At 40.4% G+C, this 26185-nt stretch overlaps 2 protein-coding genes across 11 annotated transcripts in view; one reads left to right on the plus strand and one right to left on the minus strand.

Annotated features, from left to right (window-relative positions):
• Positions 1 to 1995: 1995 nt before the first annotated feature.
• On the plus strand, positions 1996 to 7878 carry gldn (gliomedin). 2 transcript variants are annotated; one of them, XM_077563172.1, is made up of 10 exons: positions 1996 to 2760; positions 3371 to 3422; positions 3498 to 3515; positions 3614 to 3712; positions 5450 to 5551; positions 5623 to 5739; positions 5890 to 5973; positions 6796 to 6921; positions 6999 to 7149; positions 7234 to 7878. In XM_077563172.1, the coding sequence occupies exons 1-10, from the start codon at positions 2167 to 2169 to the stop codon at positions 7697 to 7699; spliced, it is 1809 nt and encodes a 602-aa protein (XP_077419298.1). In that variant the 5' UTR covers positions 1996 to 2166; the 3' UTR covers positions 7700 to 7878. The 2 variants fall into 2 exon arrangements, with proteins under 2 accessions (XP_077419298.1, XP_077419297.1); XM_077563171.1 differs by having other exon boundaries at positions 3371 to 3515.
• Positions 7879 to 9582: 1704 nt separating this feature from the next.
• Positions 9583 to 26185, minus strand: part of dmxl2 (Dmx-like 2) — a 38823-nt gene continuing 22220 nt past the window's right edge. For 2 of the 9 annotated variants that reach the window (XM_077562982.1, XM_077562975.1), the window contains exons 32-55: positions 25741 to 26112; positions 25186 to 25368; positions 24810 to 25106; positions 24530 to 24721; positions 24368 to 24444; positions 24013 to 24140; positions 23369 to 23614; positions 22622 to 22696; positions 21532 to 21722; positions 21258 to 21391; positions 21084 to 21169; positions 20787 to 20988; positions 20353 to 20470; positions 19372 to 19437; positions 18665 to 18751; positions 18031 to 18152; positions 17787 to 17925; positions 15567 to 15627; positions 15303 to 15430; positions 15148 to 15225; positions 13998 to 14089; positions 13874 to 13926; positions 13556 to 13773; positions 9583 to 11403 (exon numbers count right to left, since the gene is read on the minus strand). In XM_077562982.1, the coding sequence (XP_077419108.1) occupies positions 11194 to 11403; positions 13556 to 13773; positions 13874 to 13926; positions 13998 to 14089; positions 15148 to 15225; positions 15303 to 15430; positions 15567 to 15627; positions 17787 to 17925; positions 18031 to 18152; positions 18665 to 18751; positions 19372 to 19437; positions 20353 to 20470; positions 20787 to 20988; positions 21084 to 21169; positions 21258 to 21391; positions 21532 to 21722; positions 22622 to 22696; positions 23369 to 23614; positions 24013 to 24140; positions 24368 to 24444; positions 24530 to 24721; positions 24810 to 25106; positions 25186 to 25368; positions 25741 to 26112 (3555 nt within the window). In that variant the 3' untranslated portion in view covers positions 9583 to 11193. Of the gene's footprint in view, positions 11404 to 13555; positions 13774 to 13873; positions 13927 to 13997; positions 14090 to 15147; positions 15226 to 15302; positions 15431 to 15566; positions 15628 to 17786; positions 17926 to 18030; positions 18153 to 18664; positions 18752 to 19371; positions 19438 to 20352; positions 20471 to 20786; positions 20989 to 21083; positions 21170 to 21257; positions 21392 to 21531; positions 21723 to 22621; positions 22697 to 23368; positions 23615 to 24012; positions 24144 to 24367; positions 24445 to 24529; positions 24722 to 24809; positions 25107 to 25185; positions 25369 to 25740; positions 26113 to 26185 lie in introns of all 9 variants that reach the window. The other 7 variants (XM_077562976.1, XM_077562973.1, XM_077562979.1 and 4 more) reach the window with 6 other exon arrangements.

Raw genomic sequence — 26185 nt, forward strand, 5'->3', positions numbered from 1 at the left:
TGTGCACGAGTACTTTTAGTTGAGTAGACAAGATGGACATATTACATATTGCATTTAGGGTATCTTTCTTTCTTTCTTTCCTTCCTTTGTTCCCTCCTTTCTTTCTTTCTTAATTCATTTTTTTCTTTCTTTCTTTCTTCCCTTCCTTCCTTTGTTCCTTTTTTCTTTATTTTACTTCCTTTTTCCTTTCTTTCTTCCTTTCCTTCCTTTGTTCCTTTCTTTCTTCATTCCTTTTTCTTTCTTTCTCCCTTCCTTTCTTCATTCCTTTTTTCTTTCTTTCTTTCTTCCCTTCCTTCCTTTCTTTCTTCATTCCTTTTTCTTTCTTTCTTTCTTCCCTTCCTTCCTTTGTTCCTTTTTTTCTTTCTTTTGTTCGTTCCTTCCTTCCTTTGTTCCTTTCTTTCTGTCTTTCTTCATTCCTTTTTTCTTTCCTTCCTTCCTTCCTTTCTTTCTTTCTTTCTTCATTTATTTTTTCTTTCCTTCCTTCCTTTCTTTCTTCGTTCCTTTTTTTCTTTCCTTCCTTTGTTCCTTTCTTTCTTTCTTTCTTTCTTTTTTCTCCCTCATCACTCTCCCTCCCTCATCTCTCTCTCTCTCTCTCTCTCTCTCTGTTTGTCTGTCTGTCCATCCATCCATCCGATTGTATTTGTTAGCATGTCTACGGTGCTTTGCATTATTCGTTAGCTATATGCTAAACAGGGTATCTATCTATCTATCTATCTATCTATCTATCTATCTATCTATCTATCTATCTATCTATCTATCTATCTATCTATCTATCTATCTATCTATCTATCTATCTATCTATCTAGTCAATGGGTAGAGATGATGGAAACATTGCTCATGATACACTATGCTAAAATAATCCTGCTTATCTCAAATAGATACCCACAGTTTTTTTTAATGTTGCCATTGAAACATTTAATTTGAGTGAGACCGTGGTAACAGTGTTCAAGAGGGAGCTTGAAACAGTCATGATAACGCCAGACAGGCTATGATTACATTTTGAAAGATGTGAAAGGGTGAGGCTTCACACAGTCGTTAAGGTTCAAATTGTACGAGATTTCCTGATCATGCATTCACATAGTTTATTTAACCGTCATGTATGCGCTACAATGCATGCAACAGGAAGTAGCCACTCTTTCACTGTCAAGAGCATTCAAGGCCTCCAGCAACTTTGCAGGACCTGTCATTTTCCCGCAGAAATGTCACTTTTACGGCCCAAATCGAAGCAATGGAAACAGGTCATTGTCACAGTTAGTGGATGGAAGCTGCGAGGATGTGACAAGAACGAGGGCTGCGGGGAGAAAATGTAGGGTGTATGAGTGTGTGGAGAGGGGGGGGTCTTGCCGGAAGAGAGGTCATGAACTGTCTTGGGGGAAAGTCTGCAACTATGACACGTTGACGGGAAGAGTATTTCTTTGATTATCAATGATGGAATGAATTTGTCGTTAGCACCCTGAAAAAGTGGAACGATGGGAATTCATTAAAAATGCATTCATTTTAAATGAAATGGCGCCTCACTGACTGAAGCAAACTTTACTCCCTTCAAATTGAATTAAAAGCAATAGTTTGACTTTAAAGTAGCACTAAGGAACTTTTCAACCTTAATAAAATATTTTTATAACTCTTCTGATAAAACTGACGAAAGGCAGAGCAGGAAATAGAAAAGTGGTTAGAAAAGGAGAGAAGTAGGCCTATGATAAAAAATATATATTGAAAAGTCAGTCCATGGTCTTAAGCAAACTATAAATTATAGTACATATAAATTATATTTGCACTACAGCTGAATTTGTAGAGATATGTGAGTGCTTTTATGTGTGTGTGTGCTGGTGTGTGTCTGCCCACGGCGATGCTCTAGAATGGACTGCGCTGAATATAAATCAGGTGACTGAACAGGCGGGGGTTTCTTCCCGGACCAGTCCAGAAGATTGTGTCATGCCCACTCCTACATAACTGCTTTTCATGTACACGCACACGCATGTACGCAACCCACTTGGCCAGCAGCACAACAAGCACTGTATTGACCAGCCAGCCTTCACGTAGTCTACAGACTCACTTGACTGGTCTCTTTAGAGTCTCATCTCATTTCTGGAAGGAAGGACGACTTTTTTTGTGTGGACTTCACAGTGGTGGCTGTAAATATTTCTAAAGTAAATTTAGATTCCGCTGATGCTGAGGTGCATGGGTGACTCCAAGAGAAGAGCAGGTGACGTGGTAACCATGTGGATCCCGACCCCCAGCATGACTCGCCTTCAACGGCTGGTGCTGTACGGAACGTGCGCAGTGGCCTTATTGAACTCTGTGGGCCTCCTGGTGCTTCTGTTCCAGCAGAATCAACAGCACGTCCTTCTGGAGCAGGCGGAAGCCAGGCTGACCCAGGTGGAGCAGAGCTCCGTGGTGGAGTTTCTCCAGGAGGTGCCCAGAGATCAGAGGAATGTCGGGAAACCCCGTTATCAATATTCCAGAAACAAGAGGAGTGATGCGCTCGAGCTGGATGAGGAGCAGGAGAAGGCGTTAGAGGGGACGCAAGAGAAGGAAATACGGATGGATGAGGAGCGGGAAGAAGAGCAAGAGCTGGAGAAGGAGCTTCACCGCGGGGAAGATGTGGAGACCAACCAGCAGGAGGTCAGCCAAGAAGTCGGAGAGGAAACTGAGATGAAAGCCAAGAATAATCGGAAGTACAAACACCGTCATAATCATCGTTACCACAAGGAGGGCGTGCACGATGACATGATGACCATGCTCACTTATTCCATGGTGCCGGTAAGATCACAGATAGATAGATAGATAGATAGATAGATAGATAGATAGAAACGCCATTTAGCATATAGCTAACAAATAGCGCAAAGCACCATAGACATGCTAACAAATACAATCGGTGCAACAGTGATGCCACCAATATGCAAAATAGGATTACACAGGCGTATATTCTTTATCCTCTGCAAAAAAATGAAAAAAGTGGCCAATATTACTGAAGCTGACTTTTCTTCCTGTCTCTCTGTTTGCATTATACTGTCACACAGTGGCCAAGGTGTGAACAACAGAAAGAGCAGCACAATGCCCATTGAATTGATGCAGAAAATAATTGTCATTTATAAAATAAAAAAAATCTACAAACAAGTGAATGCTTAGGGGTTCACCATCGAAATTATTTTTATTTTATTTTATTTTATCTAAATAAATGGTAAGCATAATTTAGACAAAAATTTACGTATTTTTTTTCTATGTAAAAAAATAAAACTTTCCCAAAAAAATGCTTAAATTGATCAGTTTCACATTTCTTTACTTAATGTACAGAAAATATACCCTTTAAATTGTAAATAAGTTTAACACTTTATTCCTATTCAAACTAAATGTTCTTCTTTTGTTCCAGATTAAATTGTTGATGGACATTTGTAACAGCACCAAAGGAGTCTGCCTAGTCGGTACAGTCTCACTCATCCGTGCACGATTTGTATTCGCCCCCATATTGTCTAATGTTCCTCAACTGTCTGTTACAGGGCCCCCGGGACCTCCTGGTATGTGCCATTCACTTCTTAACATCATGTTGTGTAGGTCACCCATTCTCGTTCTGGTTCAGAGCCCAACTTTTTTTTCTTTTTTTCCCTTACTCTAGGTTTGCCCGGTGCAGACGGCATGCCTGGCATTAACGGGACAGACGGCGTTCCGGGGCTGAATGGCCTTCCTGGAACTGATGGTAAACGCGGAAAAAGAGGTGAGGACGATTTGTTTAGTACTTTTTACAAACTAAAAAGCTTTAATCTGAGTATCTGCTACCATCTGAGTGTAGTGAGTTCTGTATCTAAGTATGATCAGGACAGCAAAAATAAAAATGACATAATTAGGACATAAAACACATTACTGTAGCTCATTTCTTAATTAATCCGTGCATCACAACCGATATATTGCTGCAAACAAATTAAAAAAAAATAAATAAATACACAGCTTTTGGCGAGTTTTTTGTTATGAGTGAGAGTTTTTCATGAGCATGATTTTTTTTTTTAGTGTGATAAAGTTTTTGTGTGTGTGTGAACGTGTTTTTTTGTGCCTGTGTGAGAGTTTTTGTATAAGTGATGTTTTGGTGAGTTTGAGAGGTTTGGGGGCTGATAATGAGAGTTTTATTTTAGTGTGAGTAATTTTTTTGTGAGAATGTGACTTCTGAGAATTTGAGAGTTGTTTATGTGTGTGAGAGGCTTTTAGTGTGAGTGACAGCTTTCCCGCTGGCAGAGAGTTTTTTTGATGGTTGTGAGATTTTTGTTTGTGAACATTTGTGTGAGACTTTTTTGTGTGAGAGTTGTTTCGTGACTGACTGTTTTTAAGTGAGAGATTTATGTGTGATGTCAGAATGTGTGTTGCACTATGGTGTGCTTAAGAATTTTTTGGTACATTTGAGAATTTTTGGGTGTGAGTAAGAAGTTCTTTTTGTGTACAATGTGAGAGGTTCTCTTGGCACGAGTGACAGACTTTTGGTCTGAGAGGTGTTTGAGAGGTTTTTTGTTTGGGTGAGAGGTTCCTTTGGTGTATGAGAGCGGTATCGTTGTTGTATTTGAGAGTTTTGGGTGAGGGTAAGATAATTTTGGTGATAATGAGAGTTTTTTGCATGAGTGAGAGGATTTCTTGTAAGAGTCCTGTGATTAGGAGGTTTGTGCATGTGAGAGTTTTTGTATGAGTGATGTTTTGGTGAGTTTGAGAGGTTTGGGGGTTGAACGTAAGAGTTTTATTATAGTAGGAGTCATTTTTTGTGAGTATGTGACTTGTGAGAATGTGATAGTTGATGTGTGTGAGAGGTTTCCCGTGTGAGTGACAGTTTTTTTGTCTGGCTGAGAGTTGTTTTGGTGATTGTGACTTTTTGTTTGTGAACATTCGTGTGAGAGAGGTATTTTTTGGTGACAGAATTGTTTCATGACTGCGAATGTGAGCGAGAGTTTTGGGTGAGGCAAGAGAGTTTTGGTGAATATTAGAATTTTTTTGTATGACTGAGATGATTTAGTGTAAGAGTTCTGTGATTGGGAGGTTTGTGCATGTGAGTTTTTTTTGGGTGAGCGTACATCTTAAGTGAGTGTTTTTTGTGCATGTGAAAGTTAATTTTGTGTGGTTATTTTTCAGGTAAGTGAATTGTGTTTTTTTTTTTTTTGCCATGTTTGAGATGTTTTTTTTTATGGTGTGAGAGTTGTTTTGCGAGTGGGAAAGACAATAATAATTTTTGTGTATGAGGCTTTCTGGTGAGAGTGACAGGTCTTTTGGTTTGTGTGAGAGTTTTTTAATAAAATGCATGAGATTTTTGGGGGATGTGGGTAAGAGGTTTTTGGTTCGTGTGAGAGGTTTTCGGTTTGTGTGAGAGGTAAATGGTATTGTTGGCCCATCCTGCACCTCTGCACAATCTCTCCAGTTCATGAGATGTTTTTAAAAGCATTGTTGATTGCATGAACACAGTCTTGATTGTCGTCCAAAGGACTTCAAGGTGAAAAAGGCGAACCGGGGGAAAAAGGAGACCAAGGAGAGCCCGGCAGCCCCGGAGAGGACGGGCAACCATCCAACGACGTCATCATCGAGGGTGAGTTGCGGCGGGTTGTTGTCATTCCGATCATTATGAACCCTGAGGACTTTTAACTTTTTTTTGTGTAGGTCCTCCTGGCCCTCCTGGTCCCCCTGGACCTGTGGGCCCCCCTGGATCTCCAGGTCCTCAAGGGCCCCCAAGAACGAGGCACCACAGAGCCCACCTGCAAGCGGCTCAGACCATGGGTGAGGGGCAATATGGATTTTACACGTATTTGATCTTTTATATTTGATACAGATTAGTTACTGCGAGTGTGGGACAAGGAAATAAACCATTTTAGGGTTATGTGCTATTTGGTTTTTTAAATAATGGATTCCCTTTAATGCCTTTTTCAGAGCCATTCTATTCAATTCCAAATGATGAGACCTCGTTTGTGAAGACGACTGGGAAACTCCACGAGAAGGCGCCTAAGGGGAACGGTGTGTTCTGAGCAGGGTTATGCTAGTTTGGATTTTTCTAAAGAGCTAATTTTTATTTTCATTTTTGAAATTCACTTAGTTTTAATTAGTTTTTAAAGCGGGTTTGTTTTCAATTTTTCAAAAATGCTTTGTTGTCATTTTGATTTTATTAATATTAGTTTTAATATTCAAACAAATACTGTATGGAGTATTTGCCAATTGCGATATTTAAAAAAAGGTCATAAGGTGAACTACAATTCCCAAACGACTGTTTGACCTTCCTTCTTCCGCACAACCGAACAGGAACAGCAAAACCTAAACATTTAAAATCAACCTCAAAAGCTCTTGCATGAAATGTTAAGATGCTAATGAAGGACAGTTTGGGTATAATTCTAATTACTTTAATAAATGTAAATTGTAGTTTTAGTTAGTTACCATTTTTTTAACACTTGTTTTTATTTAGATTACGAAAATGCTCATTCACTTTTAGCTTTAGCTATTTTGTTCGTTTTTATGAACTGGAATAACCTTGGTACAAAGACAACATGCAAAATAAGCACCATGGGGGGTGGGGGGGGTGGTTGTCTTGTAACGACTAATCAGTTGATTTAATTGGCCGATATTAGCTCTTTTGAAATCAGCAAAAATCTGATGATTTTTGACAGCATAAGACAGAGATAATAACATTCTATCATTCTCCGCTAAAAATGTCCCATTTTAAACCATTGCAAACCAAGAAGAAGTTATTCTATTTATTATGTATTTTTTAAATTATTTGGTTATCAGAATTTGAGTCTGTCATATATTAGAATCGCTACAACGTCCATTTTGTTTCCCCCTCAGAGTGCCTAATAAAGTCTCTGATCAACCCCAGAAATGTGACAAAGATGGAGAGCACATTCGGCACATGGATGAAGGACACCGCCGTGCTCAATGACGAACGCGTATGGGTGGCGGAGCACTTTTCCGGTTGGTTGGACTCGGATGGCATCACGCGGTAGAGCAGATACGCTTTGAAGTGAGGAATGACTTCTCTTTGCTCTCAGGTCGTGTGCTGAGGGAGTATCCGAGCGTTGCGGCGTTGCAACACAACAGCAGTGACACGGTGAATGTCCGGAAGTTCTACCAGGGCTGCGGTCACATGGTGCACAATGGCTCCTTCTACTACCAGATCGCAGGCACGTCCAGCATTGCCAGGTCAGCAAAGTCGTGGAAAGCCATTTGAGAAGCGCTTCATGATTTCCATGTTGAATGCAAAACTGACGTTGCGTTTGCTAACAGGTTTGATTTGGCTACCAAGAAGCTTCACACACTCACAGTGGATAACGCTCTCTATCACAACCTGGCCTATCTGCTGCATAACTCCAAGACCTACTTCAAACTGGCGGTGGATGAGAACGGCCTGTGGCTGATCTTTGCTTCCGATGTGGACGAGAGCATCGTGGTGGCCCAACTGGACCAGAAGACTTTCTCCATCACTTCCTATATAAACACCACCTATCCCCGCACTAAGGCTGGCAACGCCTTCATCGCCTGCGGGGTTCTGTATGTCACCGACACCAAGGACGCCAGGGTCACCTTTGCGTATGACCTGCTGAAGGGCAAAGCGGTTAATGTAACCTTTGACCTGAGGCACCCGGGTGGAGTGCTGGCTATGCTCTCCTACAGCCCCAAGGACAGACATTTGTATGTTTGGGACAACAACTACGTCAAACTCTATGTGGTCCACTTCATTTCTGATGAGTGACAACATGCAACACAATTGATAATGAAACTCAATTTAAAACAACAACAACTTTGTAATCGAAATATACAGTATACTGTAGTTACTTCTTGGAAATGATGTCTGAAATCTACTATTAGACCACGGATTCTCAAAGTGCACTCAAAAAGATCACTGAATTAAATGTTCAAACTGTGCTTAACCCCTGGGCGTTATTTTATTTTGAAATGGCTTGGTCAGAACCAACAAAAAGCCAAAAAATGGTCAAATAACGCCCAGGGGTTAATGAGACAGTGGCTCAAACAGTATACAGTGGATCAAATATGAAATTACAGTGGTGCCTTGAGATACGAGTGACCTGACTTTTCTTCCGATATTTTGCTTAGATTACAGAAAAAATGATGCAAACGCTGTATACTAAACATTGAACAAAGAGGATTACACCTTGTGTATGGTATTAAAACACGCTCGCACACAGACACACACACACACACACACACACACTATATGCATCTATACGCACATCTATATGAAATCTCATCATCAACCCAAAATCCCACTTTATTATTCATGTTGACGGCACTGAATGGGTTCCAATCTGACTCATCGTACTTAAAAAAAACAAAAAACATGTCACAGTCCAACAAATGAAATGAAAAATCGAATTTGATCAAAAATACATGGAGTGCACCTACTGTATATAGTGTTTTATTTACACAATACGGTGCCCAGAGCTTCACTGACATTCACTTACCGGTATTTGAAAACGTATATTTTACTACAGCCGATCGGCATATGGTGGCTGCCCTTCTAATTCTTTTTTTTTTTTTTTCAGGTTTAAAATGGCTTACTTTAAACCATGATCCCACGCCGCATTGTGGTTCAATCTGGGTCGGTGCCGCGGAACAGCTGCATCGTATAGCATATTTAATGCTCATTAGCTGGCTAACTATTCCCACCAACGTGCACACACTCAAAGGAGCGTCACACATGCACCCCCCCATACCTACGTCATACATACTAAAATATTATAGTCCAATTTTCAAAATATTCAAAATTTATTTTGTACATTATCTATGTGCATTAGGTACAATTTGTGCAAAAATACATCTAATGAAACCATTATTTGAGTAACGTTTTTCCTCTGTGTTTAAGAGTAGTGTTGAAGTTCAAACTGTTTATAATGTGGCGTTTTATACTTTTTAGGCGCCACCTGATTATTTGATGAAGACTTAGTAGCAAAATCCACCCATTATTAATCATATAGGGGGCCATTTTGTCACTTGCTGTGGACTGAAAATGACATCACACTTGCTCATGGCTCAGGTAACGACTAATTAATGTTCAGCTTCAGAAAACAGATGAACCGTGATTAGTCGTTACCTGAGCAACTGTGATGTCATCGTCAGTGAACAGCAAGTGGCAAAATGGCCGCCACCTGAGATGGCTAAAAATTGGTGGACTTTGCTGTTTAACTCATATTCCACAGATGCTATATTATTTAGAATATCGTGTTTAGGCTAGCGGAGGCGCACAGAACATATTGTAAAGAACATTTTTGGGTTGACTTCTTGATATATAATGTTCAGGGTGCGTGCATTATAGAACAAGTATCATGATTTGTGTAAAAAGTAGAGTGCTGTATTTTTTATCCCATTTTCAATGTTTATTAATGTGACATTTTGGAGTTACTAGCAGTTTTTTGTCCCACAATTTATATTAAAAAAATATAATTGATACCAATTTTTTAAAGCTATAAGTGTTGTCATATTTGCATTTTATCTCGATGTATTTGATCTCTTTCTCTATATCCTGTATATAGTTTATGAAATAGATTTGTGAAGGAGCAAAACTGGAACATTATTTCTAGACATAGGAAACAAGGAAATCATGACAACAGCGCCATATCACCGGATGAAATAAAAATAATTTATTCACTTTACAAAGGTAAATCTCACATCATGACCTGTTCTTTCTTTCTGGTGTCGGTGCTTTTGCACCTGCCCGTGATACTAGTTTGTGTTGCCGTGCATGCACACACACACACACACACACGTATACACACACACACACACACACAAAGACACCAGTCGGGTCACTGGTAGAACACATACAATACACGTAATGGGCGGAAATTGGGGAAAGAAACACTAAATTTGTTTTTAATAAATACCTTACGTACACCTAACAAAAGTTACAACTAATTCAGCCATTATGATACAAACCAAAAATAATGAAATGCTTTCATGTTTGTACAAGCTGCTGGGATATTTCATATATATATATTTATATCATTTATTTATTAAAACTATTTCAAACATTTGACTACTAGGCCAAATAAAGCCAGACATTCATTTGTATTTAAGTTTCTTCTTCAAACTCCTATTTGAAATAAATCCTTTTAGTGTCTCCATAATTTGAGTGCAAATATCTATTGATTATGGTTGAACAGTAAAAACAACTAGCGAGGTAACGCACATTTACATACAATGGACTGTGTTGCACGTCTCCCAGTCAAGTCAGATACAGTAAAACCCCTTACATTCCTAAAATAAAAGGCATTAAGTTAAAGTTTCCAACACAGAAATTGTCAACCAAACAAACACATCAATAAATAATAAAATTCAATTATATATATATATATATATAAAAAAAAAAAAAATCAACATCATATCTTGTGCAAAAAATACCAGAAGTGAACCTTTGTGTTTCCGCTGTGGGTGATTGACGATGTGAGGAGAGCAGACAGATGAAAACATTGAAATCACAGTCACGAGAGTAAAACATCATCTTCCCGATAGGAGTTTTCTAGCAGTGAGGCTGCCGCACAAACAGGCATTTGAGGGCAGGTAGGCGGACACGCACGCACGCACACACACACAAAGCCAGACCAGGACAGGTCAGGGTCCGTGAAAATGGGCGGGGTCACTACAGGAGCAATGCAGCATCAACTCTTCCATAAGGGGTGAGGAAAGCCAGGCATAAAAGATGGAGGAGTGGGGAGGAAAAAAGAAAAAGAAAAGAAAATGTCCAACAAGTTGCTTCACACTTTGGATACCACTGACTTACTAACAAACCACAGTGCTGGTTACAGTAGATGCTAAGAGAGTTGAGCTGTGGGCACAAAATGACGACAGTTACACACTTTTTTAAAAGTTTTGCCAGAGTACTTTTACAGAGCACTATCAATAGACCTGTGATTGCACCGCGTAACGAGAACAGGACATGCATAGCTTCCCTATGGACACGCTCTAAGAGTAGAGACTCTTCGATAAAATGACAAGAAATCTAGCTTTAAAATCAAGTATGTTACTTAATGCTTGAAACCTTTGCTTGCAGCTCCTTTGTCACTCAGAGGTGAACTTATGAACACTCTCAAAGATGCCCAAAGTACGGCAATCTTTTCACCAGCTCGTCTATGACTCCATTAACGCCTCGTCAGTGTTACATAAGCGTCGGCGATTTTTTTTCTCTCTCTCTTCCTAGCTCCTCTTTGAACCTTCAAAAGTGGAAGAAAATTACAGGACGTCGATTAAGCTGCTGGGGATATTGTAGCGGTCGGGGAGGACTCTCATCTTCAGGGTGCCGTCCGCCCCGCAGGTGAAGATGCGGTTACCGGGACGCGTTTCCACCTGCATGACGCCGGCGCCGATGTTGCGGAAGATGGACTGCTTGGCGTGCTCGCTGCCGAAGGAGTGCATGAGCCCCTGACCAGCCAGCTTCCACACCTGGACAAAGATGGCCGCACCATCAATTCAGCCTTTCAAAAACATGTTAAAGTCTTATCTCAAGGTGGTTTATTTGTGTTTGTTGTTGGTGCTGTTGTTCTATGAACCACTTCCCATTCTCTGGGAGGATGACATTCACACATTTTTGTTATTTGAAGCAATTACACGTGAATAAATATGGATGTTTTCCAGGAAATATTTAATAACACAGGTTATATGTCAGATTCAGTGGTGGGTGAATTTATCTAGTTTCTTCATTTCATAGCTTTCCATTCACTACATTGCATTCTTTGTGTTTTTTAGAGTTTTTATCCAATCAGATTTCAGCCCTTTTGTATTGCTATGTCAGTCTAATCTGCCCACGGCTTTCTGAATCAGTAATGCTGGCATCTTTGATTTAAACTATATAAACAACGGATCTGTTTTTTGAGATTTCAGATTCATCCTCCCATGGCCAGTGAGCTGATTGGTTAGTTACATCAAAACCTGTTACAGCCAAATTTGACGAGCAAGAAGCACACATTACTTTTAACTCATTTGCTCCCAAAAACGTATAAAAACGTTCTATTTCAAATATTGCTATGGACCCCAAAATGTATTTATATATATATATATATTTTTTTAATGTTAGAGCATACAGAATGCTTTGATGCAGCCCCTGACCTGAAGAGGTCGCTTGCAATGCAATGTAAAGAAATGATAGTTATTACAAAAAAGGGTCAGCAGAGTATAAGAGTTCAACCAGGGCCATTTTGCAACATCTAATTTTCCCAGTGTTTTCAACAGGTTTGTGAATAACGATAAAACATAGCTATATTCTAATGCCAATTGCTGCAAAACGGAAACAGATACAAATATATATTTTTTCCAGATGAAAGAAGAGACTCTAATCTTTCTTTTGGTAGGTTCCATGTTTTTATAGCAATAGAACGCAATATTCTGTGGGCCATGCAAAATCAGTCAAAATCCAGTAAAACAGCCGGGAGCGAAGGGGGGTTGCTTCAGTGAAAATGGCTGGGAGTGAATCAGTTAGTAATCAGCATCTAATTATTGTGTATTTTTGTATGTCATATGAGATAATTATTCATTCAGAACCGCTCCAGATGAAGTATGGCACAGTTGTGTGTTGTTATATGGCGTCTTTGCACATTAATAATAGTTCCTATAATTAACAATCTATAATTGCTACATGATAGTGATAGTCAGATTAAAGATAAGAATGCATGGCAGTAAATTCTGTGGAGCAAATTTAAACTGAGTCTATTTGGTCCCACTCTAAACCAGTTATAGTTAGTTATATATATATATAAACCAGTTAGCGAAAACTAACAAAAAAAAAAAAAACTAAACTAAAATTCAAAAAATAATTTTGTTAACGAAATAAAATAAAAACGAAAATGCTTTTTAAAAAACAAAAACTAATTGAAACTCCATTTTATGTTTACAAAACTAACAAGAATTATAGCAAAAATGTCCTTTGTTTTAGGTTTTGGTAATTTATTTAATACATGAGCCTTTGTGGATGATTTTTGGATGACGCTAGGTAAGAAGTGTGTTACTTTTTTTATTTTACCATATTGTGCACAAGTAATACATATGAAAAAGAAGAAGAAAACTAATACTGAAATGAACTAAAAGTAAGCATTTTTTAAATAACTAAAACTAATAAAAACTATAAGAACCACCCGGAAAAATACTTAAAACTAAATAGATTTAAAAAATAAAACTCAAAACAAAATAAAAATGAACTAAAATGAAAATTCCAAAACTATAATAATCCTGCTCTAATCAGAGTAAAAGTTACACTTGGAAGAGAGTAAAATATTCGGAGTGAATTTTACTCAAAGTATTTTTAGTGTGTACAAGAGATTCATGAAAAAAAACTATTAAAGATTTTCCATTCAGAAATTCAAAGTACATTTCGCAAGGAGAGATTTTGACTAAATTTTACTAGATTAAAAAAAAAAATTACACAAGGTTTGAGGAAATATTACTCTCTTCCAAGTGTAAATTTTGCTCTATTTAGAGTGCGGCCAAATAGACTCAGTGTAGAGTAAAATTAACTCTACAGAATTGACTGTATGTGCTCATTATGCATTGCATATGTGTGGGATATCTTTGTTTTTTGAGAGGAGCATTGGTGCGTCGTCACCTTCATGTTGCCCTCTGCAGAGCCGGTGACGAAAAAGTCCTCGAAGGTGTCCAGGGCCAGTGCCTTGATGGCGGAGTCATGGGCTTGGAAAGTGTGGAGCAGCTGTCTCTGCCGGATGTCAAACACGCACACGAAGCCTTTCCGGCCTCCAGTGATCAGCAGCTGCTGCTTCGGAGCATACTGCAGCACAGTGGCCCCGTTCTCATGACATGGGAAGGCTAAAAGGACAAGAAGGACCAAATATAGACGACATGAGGGGGAACATTTAACATACTGTATGTGTTAAGAAAATTGTGTTGAGCTGCTTGGCTTTCTTACCGTGGACCATAGTATTGCTGGGTGAAATCAGAGTGTCCCACAGGCAGACATTTCTGTGGGAATGCAAGATGAGTTGTGTCAATGTGCACCCAAAAGGGAAAGAGCGGTGCAACTCGATGCTGACCTGTTGTCGTTGGACTGCCCGGCTGTGGCGATGAGGCTGGAGGATGTGATGAAAGCAAAATCGCCACAAGTCTTTGTGTGGCACTGCCAACTCTGCCGGTGTGATCAGACAAAGTAAACGTTGATCAAGAGTGTATCAGGCCTTGTTCAATTTTTGGGGTCATTTTCATTTAAGAAGTGGAAGCTTCCTTATTTTAGTTGGAGAGAGACTGTTCACTAATAACCATGTTACACAATATGCAACTACAAAATTGACATTTTGTATATTCTCAGTACCACCGTTTTTTTTGTGATATTGCCAATTGTGCAGCGTTTTGATAGGCAGCACTGAAAAGCCTCTGCTTCTAGAATTAAAACATAATTCTTTATGATCAACAGTGGTTAGGGTTAGACTTCCTTATTCACCGGCCTGCTCACTCTACCATCGAAAGGCAGTTTGCAACGGCAGAGTCCAACCCAAGACACGCTTAGGACCGCCCCCTCATTTGAATAACATTTCATGACGCATTTCACGCTAACAATGTCTGCAGCATGAAATAAATAAATATGAGAGCAGAGTCTTTATTTATTGATTGATATTTAAATCTATGTATATATTTATTTCCATATTTATTTTTGGAGTCTAATTTTTGTGTGTGTGTGTGTATATATCTATATATATATATATATATATATATATATATCTTTAAATAGAAATTGTCCATTTGCTCCATTGGAGCGCAGTAAACCTTAATTGCCTGTTTCATAAGTAAACAATATTACAAGATATTGCTCCCTTATCCAAAAATTGATACACATTGTAATATGGTGTTAAGTCTCCAATGAAACCCATTTTACCCCAATTTTATGAGTCAATCAAGATTTTTTTTTGGTGCAATAGGCCTTCATATGTCAAAATGGCGTTCCACAGGCTTCAATTCTGGGGCCTCTCTCATTGTACAGTATCTGCTGCCCATTCCATTTTAAGAAAACAGAGATGGTTATTTTAAAGTGCACTGAGTAAATATAGAGTTGAGTTGAGTGATGGAAGTAAGCGTCCTGACTGTATTGTTTGCAATGTCAAAAAGGGTTCGGTGAATGCGCATAGAAAACTGGTGGGTTTCAGTACATCCAACAAGTCTAAGAACCACTTGGATGCCAGTTGGACTCACCAGGTAGGGTTTGGGGTTGGATGACGTTTGGTTAACTTGCCACAGACTGAGGAATCCCTCTCCGTCAGCGACTCCACACTGGAGCAATCAGTACAAGCTTGTCAAACAGACAAAACAAAAGTCACGTGTGAGTGTACATGCGCTGTTGCGCGTACCTTGTTGCCCTGGGAGTTGAAATAGAGTCGAGTAACTCGAGCGTTGCCTGCTTGTCTGAAGCAGATGAGCTGCTGAGGTCTGTTCCATTCAAACATCCTCACACTGCCATCCTGGGCTCCTGTCATGTCTGGCACAAACACACACACACACACACACACACACACACACAAGCCGAATGATTATCAAGTACTTTTGGAATGCCTGAATAGTGTGCACATCCATCCTACCAAATTCCTGTGAGAGCACAGTGAAAAGATACTTACAATACTGATAAATGGGATGGGACGTCATTCTCTTGACATTATTGAGATTCCTCTTCATGATCTGGAATGACACATCAATGCATAATGACGAATAGGGTGAAACTCTCATCAAACAAACCGTTTTTTCCAGCTTGCAATCTGCATCATACAGCACACATTTATCAACATGGCTGGAACAAGGAGAACCCAGTCCGCATGTACGTGTGACGCAAAGTTGCACCTTGGCTGCACGGCTGTGAGAGCGGCCGCTATCTGTGTTTCTGTGTCCATCTCAGCCATGCGAACACATTCGCTGCCTGTATCAGCCTCCATAGACTCAGCAGGCCAGCTGTTTAGGCGGAACATCTTACTTTTCATCCACATTGATAAGAATTGAAAACACAAACTTCTCAGGAAATGTGGACAAAGATATTTAGCGGGACTAAAACGTTCTATGAAAGTGCTGCCATCTATGGAACCTTGCTAGCATTTATTCAATATCCTTCATATCAATATTAAGGTCCATAAGTACAATCTTATAATTCACTCAAAACATTTTTTCCACTACTACTGTCACCTTTGGCCAACTAGTGTGCAATTAAACCTTAATAGTAAACTACTGTGCTGCACTAGTAATCCTACTAAGCACAACAGGTATGAGTCATGCACTAGTAACCTCCTGGACCAATTAGTAGCACCAAAATGCTCACTAGTAGTATGTAGTGTCCTACTCGTATGCCCAAGTTTTCCTACAAGTGTGTACACAGCATACACTAGTGGACAAATATTACTTGTAAAAAACAGTGGCTAGAACAATGGACCTTAAGATGTAATATCAAATAAATGCTCAAACGACATTCCATATTTATTTATTCTATTGTTATTCATTATTTGATATATTGTGCTCATTTTTTTCTCACCAGTAAGCAACACGTAGTTGTTCTATTAATATGCCAAGGAGCATTCTTGTGCATGGGCAAAGCAGTTACTGGATGCCAAACTTAAAGTGACAGTGTGTAGGATTTAGTGCCATCTAGTGGTGAACTAATAGCATGCATACTACGGTGCATCACACTTGGCAACCCTACCAACAATTACTATAATTTATTATTTGGTGTGAGGGAGTGAGCGAGTAGCCCGGTAAGCAGTCAACAAGAACGGCTAGAAAGAACTTGTTAGAAGTTAGCAAAAGCTAGCGAGAGCAAAGCAGAGGGAGACAAGCGAATCATGAGACTCAGCGACGACCGCCAGCAGGCCCCAGTGGTGAAAAGTAAGCGGCGATTGACCCATTGGGTCCAATACTAGCTGCAAGCGCTACCAGAGGCTAACTATATTCTTGCAATTCTTTTCCTTCGGGTATTTGTAGCAGAAAGATGGAGGCAAAACATGTCAGCCTCGTGTTAGGCGTGGCGCCACTTAGATAATACAATTAGTGATTACTAGACCTACGATTATATAAAAAATGTATGTTGATGTGATAGAACATTTTTTTTGCACATTGTTGAAATTAATAGTATTTTTAAATGAATGAATTATTAGTTAACCACTAGATGGGATTAAACCCTACACATTGTTCCTTTAAGGTTCATTCATTAGTATGCTCTTTGTCCTCACAAGTAGGACTTTGGCATATTAGTAAATAGGGTAATGACATGTTGCCAGTTAGGGAAAACTGCACACTAATTGGCAACTGTGTTCTACTAGTACTAATAGAGACATTATAAAAATCTACTAATTGATGTCAACTAGTGGACAGTCTAGTCTCACTCATAACGTAGTTGTCTTACTTGGGCGAAATAAATGTAATACAGCAATGGAATTTTTTTTCTTTTTTTTTGCTAGCAACAAGTAGTGAGGAAAAAAAGAGCATAGTAGCACATACATGGTGGACCTTAAGATGGATATCAAGTATATCAAATAAATGCTAATATTTTCATACAACATAATGTTTGGTACAAATTCATGCTGTGAGGTTACTGATGGAAAACTCAAAGGTCTGTGTGGTCTTTTGCCTCAGATTTAAGATTAGTTTCCCCCTGGTGGCAATGATTGAGAACTACATACAATCTGGGTTTTAATCTGCTTCCCTGTGAGGAGCTGTCAGGTTGACACCGTCCTCTGTGGGGTTTCTACGTGTACTCCGGCCTTCGTCCATAGTCCGAAAGTATGTGCATGAGGTTCATGAAGACTGTTACTCCATAGATGTGAATGTGAGCAGTGAATATGTGCATGAGCCCGTACCACGCTTGCTCCCATACTGGTCTGACCGCTTCCCAGCCACGGCATGGATGCAGAGACGGCGATCTGTGGTGGTGCAAAGGGACCAGAACTGGCCTGGGCAATGTTGGTCTGAGATGATTTGTAGTCGATGTCATCAGAGCTGTAGAAACATACAACATACTTTTACAATTCTAACAATTACTAAGTAGTTTTTTTTCATAACATTAATAAAATAATTTTAAGGAAGTGGCAGGATCAATCAGACCTGCGTGACTCCTTATCAAAGTCCTCTCCGATCCAAGCGTAGGGTTGAACAGCCACCAGCGTTGATACGTCAACTTCCTGGACGTCATGGGTGGAGGCCAGCACTATTTCATTTGAGTTAGCCTAGCAAAGAGTGTGAGCAGGTTGGTGAGAGACATTTTCAAGAACATTTGTGAAAAGCAGTAGCTCCAATTAATATAAGTACTCTACTTGAGCCACTTTATTCAAGAGAATCAATGGTGTCTATGGAGATTTTTTCGAGCTCTCTACTCATCACACTTCACAGCAACTTCACAGTTTTCTGAAGATGTAAAATTTTGAGATGATATCCTTTTGTCTTGATAAATTGTATGTCTAATAATTTATTTGCGATATCTGACCATTGCCAGATACTGTTCAATGTCTATGCTTCTCTTTAACATTCTGCCATGCAAAATTTGTGACTGCGATCCAAGGTCGCCAGAGACCTATTCAGCATATTACTTACCGGTTACCACTTATCTTTATTGTCAAGGACCCTAATAATTTACAGTGATAACCAAACAAATAAGCTTAATGAAGCTAGGATTAGTGGAGCTTTTATATTTCCCTAGTATAAACAATAAATACATTTCACCGAGGATCACACATTTTACCTTGTTGATTGCAAATGCCATGATGATGTCAGACTCCTTGTGAATGATTTTTGCTTTGCCTCCTGGATATCCCAGATCTGCCTCCACCTGGACATATTAGGAAAGTAGACAAAAAGCAGGTTAAACTGTGAACATTTAGAGGCCTTTTAACACAAAGTGTTTGTTAATCAAGAAGCAAGATGGAGAAACCAACTCAGTTTCAGCCACTGGAATATTTTCTAAACACCAGACATGTGGAAGCAGCATTAGAAGAGTCGAGTTCACAAGAAACGAGTAGGTCGAGAAAGATCTGACAGAGGTACCCAAAGTGGACAAATACAGTGAGAAATGACAGTGAGCATGCAAGTTAGTAAATACATTTTGTGTGCTATGTGCTTAAGAAGAAAGCTTTAATTCAGTTGCCTCCAAAAGAGTGAGAAATATAAGGACATCCATCTAATGGTTAATGGTAGGGATTGGATGTGAGGTTACGACAGTGGAAAGCACAGACAACCCTGTGGGGGGAAAGATTAGCCTTGACTAGATTGTATGCTTGAATAAGAGAGCGCAGTCATTATCAGGCCAAGCTGGAGAGGAGACATTAACCACAACCAGTAGTTTTTATTTTTATTTTTTAATGTCGCTCCTTCAAGCTTTGCCATGTTGTGATTACCCCAAACAGTCAAAGGGACAGACAGAGCCAGCCTGGCAATACTAGGTCATACTACCTTGTTGAGACCGCTAGCTCCAGCTACGCAGTTTGGCCTTACATGGTCCATATGGTTGTCTACAGACTACACCACACACATATAGGCATAGAACACACCAACACGACACAACACAGCACAACACAAAACCCATGCGCACACACACAAAAATAAAACATGAAATGAAAAATTAAAACCAAAAACGGTTGACAGGATTTTAGATGTATAAAATATGCTTGAATATACAGTATTGTATGATGAGGCAACCTCGTCAACATGCAAAGAGTGTGGACTGTGCAATACTTATCTGATAGTTTCTATCTAGTTGTGTAAGCACACAGTAATGAGCAGTTCTAGACAACACAAAGGTTGCTTCACTGTCACGTACTTGAAGATGTCTCAGAAGTCAAAGCAAGGATAGTGCCAATATCAACAGATGAATGTTCAGGGCCTGAATTACTAAAGGTTTGCACGTGCAGCTTGATTGCTCATGCTAAATGATGTGGAAACTGATCTACTGGCGCGCCCCGGATCGTGTCTATCAAAAACGCAAAATTGTAGCGTAGTCAATTTTGTGGAATCTGTCAAGTGTATATGTAAACACATTAATTTAGCACATGCAATTTGATTTATCAAACATGAGCTAAATCTTTTGTTTTGTTTTGTTTCCCAACTATACTTTTAGCTATTTGTTTGTGCTTATTAAACAAAATAAAGTTGATGGGAACTAAATATTTTAAACTAACAAAGTTGCTGAATTAGCACATACAAAAAAAAAGGTGTCCTCACTGAGCCAGATGGAGGGCTTTGTGTGCCCCACTGATCCTAGGAGCTAAGTTGTCTGGTGCTTAATGCCCCTTGCAGGGTCACCAGGGCAAACAGGTGAGTGACCAGACAAAGCACGGCTCAGAAACCCGAATGCAGATGACCATAAATGGACCCCAAAAAAAAGAGAAAAAAAAAGCATAATATTAAAATAAAATAAGAATGTAAGCAGCTGACCTCGCTCTGCTTCCTTTTCTTGGTGAAGATGTAACGAATTAAGGACTCCTGAAGAACTTCCTGTTTGACCAGGAAATGCCACAAGCGGCGAGCTGGAAAGGACTGATGATTTTTTGTCCTGAAAGACATTTAAACATGTCAGAATGTATGAATTCTCAGATTCTCTCAATGTTATCCTTCATACTGCATGAAGATATGATATTTGGATGCATGAGAGCGCTCACAATTCCTAACATTACGCCAAGAAGTATTTCCTCCAGAGAAATCGCATAAAATATCAGATATTCCCGTATGCAGTAAATATGAGTGTCTAAATCATGTATTGATGTTCAAGTAAAAGTGCAGGCATTACCTGCATGATGTTTCTGTTTATGGTCTGCTTCTAGGTCAATGTGTGTATCAGTGTGATTGATTTACTGTACAGTAAGTCTTACTTGAAAGGAGTGTTGTCTGGTTCTAGCATGGCCTTGTGTCGCAGTATGGCAGGACCGCCCCCGGCGCTGAGGTCAGTAGGGTAAGTGTTAATGTAGTTGGGGGGCGGACCGTCAAATTTATTCATGGTCTCCAATAAAATATGTTCCCAGTTCTCAAGGGTCTTCAACACAGCGTTTGTGAAAGGTGAAGTGACTGGCAAGTCTGCAGCAAAAAAAAGCACACACAATATTTCATTTTAAATGAGGTGAATATGCTTAAAGCTAACTGAAGATTAACCTAATAGTGTACGTTTGTACCTGCAAAGTCAAGCCCAGTGATAGGGAGGAAGTTCTTAATACTGTGATGAAACAGTTTCACCATGACCAAGCGGATCAGAGCCCAGCTAAGGTGCCAAATAGACAGCATGCAGGATTGTTAAAATCAGAAGCGCAACCTAAAAAATGATGGGCTAGAAAAGAAGCACAGCTCACCTGTAGGAGTTGGGGTCAGAGTGCTCAGTCATTTGTGTGTCCGAAAGGAAAGCGTCATCATCATCTTCATCATCCTCAGCTCCACTTTCATCCGAGTCACACAAAGCATTGCTGTCTGACAACGGAAGGAAGGGCTAATAGGGGAAATAGAATGCACGTTATTAACATCACATTTCATTAGTTGGGGTGCATGAAGCAAACATTTCAACTCATGACAACAACCACATTTTCTTGATTCATTCTTAACATGAAAAAAAAGCAGCTAATGCCTTACTTTAGCCACAAAATAGTCCCACATGCTCAGCTCTGGGGGAATAAATTTCTCCCTGTAAGTGGGTCTTTCTGCGGGCAGCGGTGGTGGGGCGGCTGGTGTCTCCTTCACAGGGCGACCAGGCACAAGCATCCTCATATTAAATCTGCGCCTGTATCGGTCCCCATCCTCAGCTGGGGGCTGAGGGGGAACCACTGACGGACAAGACAAAGACACGACATATTTCAGATTTTAACCTCATCAGTTTGCTCCAGTCGGCAAAATGCTGGATAAGGAGGATCAGAGACTTTGCATCACTGCAATGGCAAAATATCCAGAAACACATCATGACGTGGATTGCATCAGCACCCAGAACACAGCAGAGTACACATCCAACTGGCAAAATGTAATCTGTGCAAAAATGCACTGTACAGACATTCAGCATACATTTGCACAAACCTGCGCTATTATCCTGCAGGACTATCACTGGCATTGCACCAGACAAAACAAGACAACACAAAGCAGAGTTGACAGAGCAGTTACTACACACACTATTGTTTTAGTGAAACTGATGCAGTGTATCAAAAATATAGACAGCGACATCAATGGTGGTGACTTTGTGGAGGAACTCAAATGATGATGAAAATGATGTCTGCATCACTTTTTTAAGAGAACGGTTGATAACCATGTGAAATGTGTGTTTGTGAAATGGTGCTCAAAAGGTCAGAATTTGACCATTTATTAAAATGCATCCTGGTTGGATTTGAAGAAGGCCTTTACTTTGTTTCTGTTCTTCAAACGCTCATCTCCACTTGCCACTATCTCTTACTTTTAGAGTCTAAATGCCAGTCTGTATCTTCCTCCTCTACAAAACAAAATGAGAACACTGAGGAGTGTGTGATTCAGGCAACTGGTTTAAACCACTGTTACTCAATTTTTCAGTCTACAAGTCTACAATGAAATCATTAGTTCTAATAACGTTCAAACTACTGGCACACACTAACTAACTATCATACGTTGTTAACATCAAATGATGAACACTCATTAATAAAAAGGCTATTTCAAGAGTTTTGGGTCCAGTGCTTCATTACTCTAACAAACCCACAGGATGTACCTGGTTTAGGGTTAGCGTCACAATTAGTCTGTGGGGGATCAGCTTGGGCTTCTGCACCGTCCTTGTTTGCCCCAACTGTTGTTTCAGCAGCACAACAATGGATGACAGCATGAGTTGAGCACAGAGGACATTGCACGCACATGCAGTACACACACACACAAACATATGCCGTTCGCTTATCAATAAACCCACTTCAAATCACACACAGCTGTTTGTAATAGACATTCAATGTCAACCACACAACAAAGAGAAGGGGGGCGTCATCAGCAACAGTGCAAACCTGTACATCTACCATGCACTTCAATCCTGCAAACCACCAGCTTGTTACTCACAGCTGGTCTTAGTTGCTGGCGGCCCACCTTCCCTTGAAACAAGAGGAGGGTACTGTTTGGGACACTGGGTTTCATAGGGAATGGGTTTGGGGGTTTGAGTGAGGCTGCCCTGCTCAGGTCTTGGTGACGCCTGAGACTCCTCTGGCCTGGCTGCCTCAAAATCAGCTGGCACTGGGACACAGGGCAGAGTGCACACTCACACAAGACACTACACAACTACAACAGCATCTTCGGGAGGACATCGGGCTGAGTGAATGTTTTTTTTTTTGTTGCACTGATATCATATCAGAAAAGCATTACGATGAAGTAGACGACAACAAAATGAGGCTAGTGCATGTAAAAGTAGAGACAGGTAAAGAAACTGAGACTAAATGAATAGACATAAAGAAATAAAACGACATATTTTGAAGTATACCTGGTGGGGCCTCGGGCCTCTTTGGCTTTATTATGACTTTGGCTCCTCCTCCAAAGACTGCGGCCCACATGCGGTTGTTGAGAGGATGTGCGGCAAGGCGGAAGAGTTCATTGCTGTTGTGAGTGCCCAAGCCATGGATGAGCAAGGCTAGATAAACAGCCATGACTGCCTCGCACAGCAGCACGTTAAGTCTTGGCTGGTCCTCCTCCCGGGCAGACGTCAACAGAGAAATCAGGGACGACACACCTGGAGGAACGGAACACACATACATAACATTACCAAATATCATATCAAAGAACAAAAATGCAGTCTCGGCATGATATAAAGGCAATTCACAAAGCATTAACATAATGAGCAGGGTCTGCCTTTCTGTTTCCTTCCCAGAGGCCATGAAGCTCCTATTATAGAACACCATCTGCCGATTTGCATAAACACAGACTTCCTGCTTTGCACTGCTTCCTCTGCTTGTCATATTCTCTTGATATCATGTCGTTGATGCTCTCTCATTGGCCGGTTTATTGACACTCAGACTTTTACTTTTATGGTGACAACTGAATTGCATTCTAAACTAATTATGACAAACATGTCTAACACAGACAGCCATTCAAGAACAAAGAATGGAGTACAAATGCAGAACTTTTTACCTGGCCACTGAGCAGGAGCCGAGTTTGGAGTGATATGCTCCTCTATGCTTTCTGTGCGGAGTCGTTTCCTCTCACTGAGCAACAAGCCCTGGTACACCATTCCAGTAAACTGGTTGGCCTCTGTCTGGCTGCTGGAAAGTCAATAAAATGGTATGAGTTTTCGCCTAGAGTGAAAAGGACCATTACAATAAATCCCTTGGAATTGGATCTACTCTGAGTTGGCATCGTTGTTTATCTAACCACAAAATACAATTGTTTAAAAAATAAATAAATCAGAAAGGCACTGAAGATGCATGCAAAAAACAAAAAAAGCCAGTAAACATTAAAATGCGCAAGAGGTAGAGTGATAGAGTACCTGTAACTGTGGCTGTCACACAGCGCCTGATAGATGCAAGCAGACAGAGACGCTGCCAGTGTATGCAGGGCACTTACCTGAAGCAGAGGAACACAATTCATTTTTCTACATTTCAATCAACTCATGCAAATGACACTGAAAGACTGTGATTCGATTTCTGACCCGGTCATCTATGACATCTGGATGCGGCGGAGCCTCCATGAGGGTAACGGTGTGCAGGATATCGTGAATGTGGTTGCTGAGATGAAGCACAGGATTAGCTATGACCGTTTTGGTGGGGGCAATGCAGGCTGAGAGCAGAGGCAAGGTGGTTGGGAGAGGGAGGGGAGATTGCAGCTGCTTCACTGTGATCTCCTATAAAGGAAGATATGCGGATTATTCATTTAAGTTAGAAATACATGAGACACCGAATCCATACACATTAAAAGGCATATGTGGCTACCTGCTGGCTCTCTTGCAGTAGGAACAAGAGCTCCATGCGTACAGAGGTGACTCCTCCTCCTTTGGCTCCATGGAGGCTGCAGTAAGAGAGGAAGACCCTGAGCAGGGCCTGGTTCTTCCTCAGCCAAGCCTTGCGCCTCTCCGAATGCTGCTGCTTAGCTTGTAAGCGCCGCCGCTCCATTTGGTGACGCTCATAGGCACCAGCGTCCGTTCTCTCCAACATGTCATCCGAGATGTCCACTGATGCTGCTCGTTCCGCCCAGTGCTCTGCCTCTGACTCTTGCTCCTTGCCTTCTACCTGTATATTCGGAAAAAAACCCACACATTTAAAATACCACTGGTTTCAGAAACTACATGAAAAATGTGAAATCATCTACCTTGTAGTTGCAGATGTTATGCATGGCTGCAATCTCCTTCTCGAGCCAACTGTAGAGCTGAAAACGAAGTTTGCCTCCATCTAACTCGAAGCCCGTGGCTAGTGTCCGCAGCTCTGTCATTAGGATTTTTAGGCAGGCACGGAACTTTAGCTGCTCGGCTATCACATCCACCTCAGACTCACCCTAAAACAAACAAAGAGCGATTATCACTTTCTTGCTCGCTATGAAGCATTACATCAAGCTCTACTTGTTCCTAAAATGTTTTTTTTTTTTGCATATACCTATAGATTAAAATACTTTATTTTATTCAATCATCTAAATCAATCACAATTTGCAAAATTGTGAACTGTACCAGTTTTGTAAGAAGGGATGACATTTAACTACAACTCCAGCCATTAAATCAGTGCTCGAGTTTGAAAATGTCCCAGTTTGCTCCACTACAAAGGCGTTAATATCTAAACTTCAACTCATTACATATTGAGTATATTTGGATGGTACATTTAAATGAGTTTCACTGTTGCAGTAGCATTATAAACAGTTTGAAAGTACTCCAACCTGTGGGTCATCTCTTTGCAGCTTTGAATCAGAATTTCCCTCCACTTTTATTTCCGTTTCAAGTTTCTTCATAGTCAGACAATCCTCATCGTCGTCTTCATCATCGTCCTTGTCATCCCCCCAGTCAAGCTTAAGATCATCGTCCTTCAAGTTGCCTATGGGCTGGCTCCAGTCCATCCCACCCGCACCTTCATTTCCTCCCCATGCGGGGGGAGCAGGTGAAGCCCAGTCTATACCCGTGTTCTGTTCCAGTGGCTGGCTTGAGTTTACATTGGCCTTGGATGAAGCCTTGCTGAGGGGAGAGGAGCCTGATTTCTTGGTTACTTTGGGAATTTTGGAGAGTACCTCCAGGGCCAAAACTGGGCAGCCCACCTGCAGGGTATCAGATTGAATTGAAATAATAAGTGTGAATAATTGTCAGTTAGCCTCCGTCTAATTCTTTCTA

Source organism: Vanacampus margaritifer, chromosome 4 (assembly GCF_051991255.1).
Source record: "Vanacampus margaritifer isolate UIUO_Vmar chromosome 4, RoL_Vmar_1.0, whole genome shotgun sequence".
Taxonomy (NCBI): Eukaryota; Metazoa; Chordata; class Actinopteri; order Syngnathiformes; family Syngnathidae; genus Vanacampus; species Vanacampus margaritifer.